Source organism: Manacus candei, unplaced genomic scaffold (assembly GCF_025592945.1).
Source record: "Manacus candei isolate 608988 ecotype Guabito, Panama unplaced genomic scaffold, ASM2559294v1 h1tg000028l, whole genome shotgun sequence".
NCBI classification, from domain to species: domain Eukaryota; kingdom Metazoa; phylum Chordata; class Aves; order Passeriformes; family Pipridae; genus Manacus; species Manacus candei.
In genome coordinates, this window is record NW_026138076.1 from 12,561,752 (window position 1) to 12,571,046 (window position 9,295).

Consider the following 9,295-nt stretch of genomic DNA (forward strand, 5'->3'; position numbering starts at 1 on the left):
CAGCTGCATCTGAGTTATATGCATCAGCTTGTAACATTTTCCCTTTTTAAAAATGTTTATTTACATGCAACAGAGCAAGCTATCACGATCAAAAGAGGCTTTATCCTATTATTCCACAGGGTGCCAACAGATTTTCCAAATTTTATTTATTAATTTAAGCATTTACCTTGTTACTTAATTCTTTGCCTTAAAAGGCTCAAAGGATGCTATCGGAAGATCTGCATCATTGTTATTTAGTTTCAAAACCTGAAGATTTATATTGCTTTTGAGTTAAGAGTAAAACGTGATTTGACTGCCAGCCTTGGAACTTACAACAGTGACATTTTTAGTCACCAATAACTAGATAAAGTAGTCACTAGCTGTCTTTGCTGTTACTTCGGCCATAGATGGTTGACTAGAGAGAACATGATTTCATCAGTAAAGGGATATTTTTCTAAATGTAATTTTTTTTCCAAAAAGAAAAGTAAATACCTGAAGTGACATTACTTGATATGTATAATTTACAGGGTTATTAAATCCTCTATCAGCAGTAAGGTGTTTGCATCCACATATATTTAGTTTGCAAATTTCTGCTCTTTTTTTCTTGAAAGTACATTTACCGTGACAAGTTATTTTTTCTTAATAACCATAAACATTATTTCCATATGTGTTTTAAATCCTGTCAGAAGATAGTGGACATCAGTATTCAAGGCAGTAACATTTTTGTATTTAACTGTGTCAAAATTCTTTATAAATAATTGGCATAAATAATATTCTTTGTAAAGATTCCAGTTTTAATAATTGGCATAAATAATATTCTTTGTAAAGATTCCAGTTTTAAATGTTTTATGTGCTAATAAACAAAGTTATTTTATTTCCAGTAATATGTCTGGTAGGCCTTGGTCTCGTGGTCTTTTTCTTCAGCTTCCTGTTATCGATATTTCGCTCCAAATACCATGGCTACCCATACAGGTAATTGTCATTAAATTCTCAATTTATAGATTGTAATAGCTTTGTGTAAGTTTATGAATAGCTTTCAGGTTAACAATCTTTAATCCTTACCACTGAAGTCAATGGAAGGTGGAAGAAGCAGGAAAAATGGTGATTAAATCAAGCAAACCAAAAAGGGCTGAAAAGCTCATGTTGTTAAACATGACTGCTAATGCATACCAGTTAAAAGGGTTTGAGCACAGATGTGTAACCCATGCAGTGCCCCACAAAAAATGCAAAAGAAAACATGCTTTCTTTTATAAGGCTTTATTAGATATTTATTTGTGTATCTTTATAACTAAGATGTACATAAGATGAAATATAAAAATACCAAAACAGTGTGCAGTGCTATGCTATGACTTTTCACTAAAAATACCCTCTTTTTTTTGTCAGCCCCACCACAGAGGGGACAATTTCATAGTGTTTTTTAGAGAAGTCCATTTGATTTCTGTGCATAGTTCTTGTGGATTTTAATGAAATGAATGCACAAAACACTTAAGAGGACCTTTTAATTTAGTATCCTGCATTTGAACTTCAGTCATATATGCTAAAATGCATTAATCTTTTTGTCTACATTCCTTAAGATCTTCCAAAAAGTTCCATGTCCCATCAGTTGATCCCAGTGTAGATATATCTTAAGATGTGAAGTACGTCTGTCCTTTTACTTTCACTAGTTGTAGATTTCACCTTGGAACAATCAGTCTTTACATGATAAATTGTCCTCACGCTAGTAAAGTGTTACCTTTAACAATATCAACAGCAATGCATACTAATGATCTGTTAGGAAAAAGGGAAGTTTATGTTGGCATGTCTAAAGCAACAGTTAAGGAAAACTGAAATTGTTTTAATGCTGTATGCATGACTTCAAGCATCAACTTTACTGTCCAACTTAAAAAAAAAAAGGTCAAATGTACTAAACTGTTTCTGTTCTCTGGCACTGAATAACCAAGTCAGTCCTCTGTGAAGCATCATGCATCAATAAAAAGTGAAACTGTAACACAACCTGCTGTGCATCCTCTTTTCTGCAGTGACCTCCATGTAGTGAAGATAAGTCAAAACAGAGTTGGATAAACATAGAGCAAAAACGGGAGAAAGACTGCTATTTCCTCATCTAATGTGCATAAATAAAAGTACTGGGCATTCTGTTGTTTCTTTGACCCTGTAATGCCATTGTCATTGTTAATTTCTGTGATAAAAAGAAAAGTGTCCTGAGGAGTGCTAGATATGAGCACAGATCTATAAGGTCCTCTTTAGAGGGCATGTATGTAGGAGGGGATAGTAGTATTTTGTTTACGTTTTTTTGATCCACTTCAGATATTTTCCAATTCATATTTGATTCTTTCTTCCAAAGAATTTTCTTCTTGAAGGCTAGGATTGGGGGAAAAAATTGTTTAATTAATATGCTGGTAAAATGCCTTTATACCGTAAAGCATTGGAATGGGAAAGGTGACACAAAATGGAGGTTTAACCCCAACCAGCAGCCACGTAACACACAACTGTTCACTCACTCCCCCACCGGCAGGACCGGGGAGAGAATCGGAATGGCAAAGGCCAAAACACTCATGGGTTGACATAAAGACAGTTTAATAAGGAAAGCAAAAGCCGCACACACAAGCAAAGCAAAACGCTGCTTCCCAAGGGCAGGCAGGTGTTCAGCCATCCCCAGGAGAACAGGGCCCCATCACAAGTAACGGTGACTTGGGAAGACAAATGCCATCATTCTGAATGTCTCCCCATTCCTCCTCCTTCCCCTCTGAGCATGATGTTATATGGAATATCCCTTTGGTTAGTTTGGGTCACCTGTCCCAGCTGTGTCTCCTCCCAGCCTCCCATGCACCCCCCAACCTCCTCACCAGCATGGCAGTGTGGAAAGCAGAAAGGGCCTTGGCGCTGTGTAAACACTGCTCAGCAATAACAAAAACATCTCTATATTATCAAGCCTGTGTTCAGCACAAATCCAAAACATAGCCCCACACTAGCCACTGTGAAGGAAATTAACTCTACCCTAGTTGAAAACAGCACAGGAGGTCATCATGAAAATTACTCACTGAGCAAACACAAAACTGTGTGCTAGAGCCATTTTTGCAATGGCAGGGCTTTTCATACCTGCACTAATTCACCTTTTTTATGGGAACTAGATGAAACTTTTCATTTTGCTAAAACTCTCACTTTAATTGCTATCATTAGCTGTTGAAAGATTATGCAATAATTTTATTTTATACTGTTGAACATTTTCCCTTTTATAATTCTTTCTGGATAAGACAAGTGTGTTGATATATCTGAGAGAATGTTTTTGGAAGTCTTCTCACCCCAGTAGAGTGAATGGATGATATATTAAATATACTCAGTGATTAAAGATACTCGGTGAGTGATTGAAGACTCTTCTTCACTATGAATCAAAAGTATGAACTCTAAGTTAGCTTTGCTAGTCAGGAAAGAGCTTGGAGGAATCTCTAGAAACCTCACGTTAGGCAGTTTCAGCCCAAAAAGCACATAGAACATGAAAAAGAATGAGAGAGGATGGTAAGAGCAAAATAGAAGATACCAATACAGTAGCACAGTATTGTATTCCTGTAGCACAGGAATTGTTAGGCATCTAAACCTTTGTAATACTGGTTTCTTCAAAAGGACAGACAAAAGTTTTGTCCATGCTTTACTGATGTTAAAAACAGTTCCTTGATTGTTTTTTTTAGCATTGGCTGCAACTAATTAACTGCCTTGTGTTGTCTTCTGCCCTGCTTTGTTTTCTGAATGAAACTTTTAGCAGTTTCATTATTGTTGATGCTTTAAATTGTTCTGTCAAGTCAACATGTTATCATTTATTGTTTTAACCTCATATTAAATGAAATGAACACCTGAAAATTCAAAGTTTTCATAAGTTTTAATTAACTAACTTACATTAAGTAGCTTTTGAAAGAAGTTTTTAGTACCTCCAGTTGAGCGTTTTGTTATCCAGATTATCCTTCATGGCCATTGTATTTCAGTATTGTTTACTAGAATAATGTGGAAATTTTTTTGGTTAAATCATAAAAAATAATCAACCTTCTAAACTATGTATTGATGAAATGGAAAATACATATTCTGTATTGACTAGCAGAGAAAATGAAATAAGCTGCAAGGGAGCATGATAAATAAAAGTTGCCTTATTTTCATCAAAAAACCATAAATATTAAGTCAGACATGAGATATTCATTCACTGTATAGAGGACAATAAATGTAACAGAAACAGACAAATTGCAAGATGCCCCAGAATATGAACATTCCTCACATTCACTGTATACACTACATAAGACCTGTCTACCCTCATTGTAATTAAATTAGTTTCAGTTCAGTTGTGTAATATGGAGCCATTGAAATTAAATGCAAGTGAATAAAATAGAATAGTTGTTTCTTGGAAACATACTGATAAAATATTACTACACAGAACAAACAGACATCTAAAATTAAATTTATTAATAAACATGAGCACACTACTAGCAGCTTTTTAGATGTTCCATGTTGATTTCATGCAAATTCAATTGATTCACCTTAAATTCATGAACTGGTAAATCTACTTCTGATAAACACCAGGTTTGGCATTCTGGTCTATCATGTCCAGCAAAATTGGCTATTTCTTCAAAATGGCAGAAATCGGGATTATTGTAAAAGACAGGAAAACAATAATACACAGCTATCAAAAAGCATCTTACATTTAGCATTTTCAATACTTCTACTATTAATATGGCTAAACAGTTCATCAAAGAAGCTGCCCATTGAAATGAAAGCCAACCTTGGTTTTCTCTGTTCATCTAAACCATCAAACAGCACACTGAATTCATGACTATCCACAAACCTCCACGTTCTTCTCTATGTGAAGTGTAGACTTCCGTGCTGGTTTCTAATTCTTTAAAGAATGGGAGATCTGAATTCCAGGTGTCTGGACCTGTAACAGATCTCTTAGGAAGGATATGCTTCTTCCTGTGGCAAAGTTTGGATGCTCTTCTCATAGGACCTTTCTTCTGTGATTACCACCATTAAAAATGCCTCTTCTTGCTTTTATGTCTTCCCTGTAAGTCTTACAGTGTTGCCATTTACTCCTACCTATTTCTTCCCCTTTCCATCTAATTAATGTCTGGAATGGCACAGTTTGGCCAGCTTTTTCTGTTCTACTTCCCAATTCTTCATAAGGAGACATTTCCTTTTTTCTTTTTGCAGATCTATACCAACATATGTTGTCCAATCTGTTATTCTAGATTTTTCAGAAACTGCCCACACCCTGTCTCTATCTTTGTGGCTACTATATGATTTTTCACGGTGTTTTGGCTTTTTGTAGTTTCCACAGAATCAGAGAGTAACAGAATGGTTGGGGTTGGAAGGGACCCCTGGAGATCAACCACTCTGCTAAAGCAGGTTCACCTATAGCAGGTTGAGCAAGATCAAATCCAGGCAGGTTTCTTCAGAGGAGAGTCCACAACATCTCTGGACAGCCTATTCCATTGCTCTGTCATCCTCGAAATACGGAAGTTTTTCCTCATATGCAGATGGAATGTGATATGTTTCATCTTTCTGCCTTAGGCTTTTTCTTTCTTTGTGTATCTAGCTTCTTAAGCTTGTTCTGTAACTCAGTGTTTCTCTTATCTGTATTCTGTATCGTGTCTCTGAGCTGCTAAAGATACAGTTTCCTTGTAGACAGAAAGTAAGGAACAGTAGATAGTAGCATGTTGATCCAAAATGACACTGCTGTATTTGTATTTCCTTACAGTTATATCGTTGTCTCTTACCCCTCTTAGGCCTATCAGTTCTACTTTCCTGATTATTGTAATCTTCAGTCCTCCCCTTTCTTCCCTCCAAACTTTTTCCCTACCAGTAGTCCTCTCTCTTCTCATTTCCTTTCCTGTACATGGCCTTACACATCTATCCTAAACCTGGGTTAACGCATGTACTCAGCATTCTCTTACTTCTCCACTCAGCACCCTACAATTCATCTCTTCATGCAGTTGTTCTTGCTGGCTCTTCCCTTTCATTAATCCTTTCACCCTCCAGCACCCAGCCAGTTGCCATCTGTTTTGCCTTGGTTTGTATGTCTTGCCTAATGAGCTTGTCAGCTTTTTGCAGCAGTGAACATCTTTATACTGATACAGTCTTTTAAGCTTATGGCACTTGTATTTGTTTTGTAATCATTAATTAATTATGCCATGAATGGAAAACTGATGAAATTACTACATGTGTATGCTAGAGCACATTGCATATCTGTAAGGAGTTGCAAGACCTTCCCAGTGAAGCTAGAGGCAGTACTTCCATTCAGTAGTTCATTGCTTTTGTGTTTGTACAGCTAGTCTATAGTTATGGACAAATCTTTCTCAGTGTGTTCCCATCTCCCAGTTTGTACTCGGTAAAGTACTTAGAAAGGTATGACACACAATACATATCTGCATTTTAGAAATGCAAAGTTTTGTTCCAGGGGTAAAAAAACCAGCAATGTCATCTGAAACTTCTTAATGTATTAAAATACTAAGAAGAGTCTGCAACCCTACAAAGCCTTGCCAAGCACTATATAGTCTTCCCACTCTGGGGCCACTTCAACAGTAAAGGAAGAAGGTTTTAAATAAACCTGAAACATTTCCTAGGAGAGGTCTCTCACTTTAAGTAGTAAGAGCAAATGCAGAACTTGATTAAAGAGAACAGATGTTTGAAGAGTGTTTTCCTTTTTAATTTTTTAAATAGGCAAATTTAAGTTTCAATCACTCATGTTTTATTTGATAACTTTCCTCCTTGCTTAGTAATTACTAAATGGGATATAAAAATCTTAAGAGATTATTACACGAATGTCAAATGACTTTTCAAATTAATGTTTTGAAGTCCTTATTTATTATTTTTAAATAATTGTGCTATGTTTTATATGCATTTTGCAGCATTTAAACATGTTTTCTTTTTTTTCAGCTTCTTAATTAAATGAATTCAAGCGGGATTCATTTAGAGCTGCTTACCATGAAGATAAGCTATAACTGCTATTATCAGCCCACGATTGTTACATGTATTCAAGAATCTTTTGTTGGTTCATCTGTTTTTGTGATAATTTATATAGTATGCTGATAGATAAATGAATGCAGTTTTATGCAATGAATGCATAATTTATAGAAATATAAACATCTAATTGGAAAGTGCTAAAATGTTATGAATATGGTGTGCTCAAGATTTTAAATAAATTTCATTATAATGGGCTTCTGTTTAAGTCTTCCTTATTGAATCCAAAGGGTATCACCAAGATTTTTCACACGAAGTTTGTTATAAGATTTTGAGATGTGTTTTAGAGGTGAACAAAATAGCCTCAGTTTTTCAGCTACTATTGAGAGAAATACCATGGTGGAAAGCAGTACAGATGAGCATATTGGAACAGGAGTTACCGTAGTTGCCAGTTTTATGTGTCCACACAGCTTTGTGAAAAGCTTATGTAGGAATTTGGAATGCCATTTAAAAATGCCATTTTTGTAGCTGTTCACATCTCATATTATGTGAATTGCTCATAAACCTTTTGCATACACCGGCATAGTGTATTCTCAGTGACTCAGGAAACAAGAATCCTTATGTGATACTCTTCCTCAGTCCTGCTTCTTCTTTTCTTCCCTACTGGTATTTTTCCAGGTGATACTTTTCCAAGTACCAGTTCACTGTCAGTAGCAGTTGGAATCTCTTTGTTCATAAGAATACCTCTAAATATGAGGATAAGATTGACTAGACTTTACAAAACTCACTTCATCTAATGCTTTTATCTGTTCCTTCTCCAAAAAAATACTGGTATTTTAAGAACTAGAAAACATTTTAGGAGCAAAGAAAACAGGAAGGACAGCTTATATGTTACACAAATGCAGAGCAAGACCACTGTGTGGAAACGCTGGAAGGTTGTAGAGCAGTATTTAAAATAGAAGCTGGGTAAAAACTGACAAACTCAAAACACCTGGTTCACAGACTGATGTGGACTGTCAATGTGCCAGTGTGGGGAAGCTAGGACAGAATTTGCAAGAGGTTTAAGTCAGTGCTAGAAACCTGAGAAATGGATGGAAGAATTAAGTTGTGTGGTATTGAACAACAGCCCTATTATAACAGACATTCAAAGCTTTGGTGGAAAAAAAAAATAAAAAATCCATGGGACACTGTTACCAGACTACTGAGTTAAGGATGGCACAGCAGGATATGCAGGTGACAGAGTGGGGCCATATGGGAAAGATTACATAGAGTGCAACATCATGGACCTCCTATAGGTAAAAAAAGAAGCACTAGGTTCCATGGTTGGAAGTCTGTATTTTAAAAAATAATTAGAACTCTGCTACTGACCTCTGATCAAGATGACAACAGCAGTCAGAAAGAGTAGAGAAACTGCAAGTTTCAGACATGCAGTAGTAGTGAGAGATCTCAAGACCTCAGCCTAACGCAATTTAAGTATTTCATCTTGTAATGAGGTAGAGTGTTCCAATGACATGTGACTGCCTCCTGGAACAACTAGTAGATCTCAAATGATAGCCAAATCAGAAGCAGCAGCTTGAGTAGTGCATGGGTACTAGCATAAGAGGTATTCATGGGATGTCTACTCTATAACAGCAAACACAGTACAGTAGGGTAAATGCTGCTGCAAGACAGGACTCTCAAAGTGAAATCTGAAATAAAAACCACAACACTGCACGCAGGTCAATGGTAAAATAACAGGTTTAAACAAAAATTATCTGAAGATGATGCTCATGGTAGCACAGACTTATTAAAATACACCAAAAGCAAGGGACCAGGCAAGGAACTAGTGAAAGAGTTGGTGAAAAGATTTAAGGGGCACCCACTGATAAAAAATGTGACAGAGGAGCCAAATTCTCTGTAGCAGCTGGGCCAGAAGACTTAGGTCAAAGTGGTCTAGTACATTCTATGTAGTTGTTTTAAATAGGTAAGTTAGATGCTGGTAAGATCTCAGGACCAAATGGCATTTATCAAAGACCTCTGAAGGAAATCAGATGTGAGGTTGCAGAACTGCCGAGCAAGGTACCTTCACCTATCATTACAGATTGCCTCTGTATCAGAGGACTGACAGATTGCCAACACAGCTGTCATCTATAAAAAGGAGAGTCTAGAGGGAAGACTGAGCTACAGACCAGTGAGCAATTTCCAGTCCTGATGGGATGATCAAGTCTGCAATAAAGAGAGCAGGGATAAACACAGTCATCTGAAAAAGATGGAGGACTTGGATAATGGAGCATTTAAGTTTACAAAGCTTGTAGAAGGCTAAAATAGTGCCAGGAAAGCACAAGGATAAAAATCCTTTGGCAAGGATTTATTAAAGAGCCTAATCTGGATTTGGGAGAGGTGT

The 9,295-nt window shown here is 36.4% G+C and overlaps 1 protein-coding gene across 3 annotated transcripts in view; it reads left to right on the forward strand.

The window, feature by feature from the left end:
- The window catches only part of TUSC3 (tumor suppressor candidate 3), a 104,780-nt gene extending 97,611 nt beyond the window's left edge, over positions 1-7,169 (forward strand). For all 3 annotated transcript variants that reach the window (XM_051790354.1, XM_051790356.1, XM_051790355.1), the window contains exons 9-10: positions 861-951; positions 6,889-7,169. In XM_051790354.1, the coding sequence (XP_051646314.1) occupies positions 861-951; positions 6,889-6,904 (107 nt within the window). In that variant the 3' untranslated portion in view covers positions 6,905-7,169. The remainder of the gene's footprint in view (positions 1-860; positions 952-6,888) is intronic.
- The last annotated feature ends 2,126 nt before the right edge of the window (positions 7,170-9,295 follow it).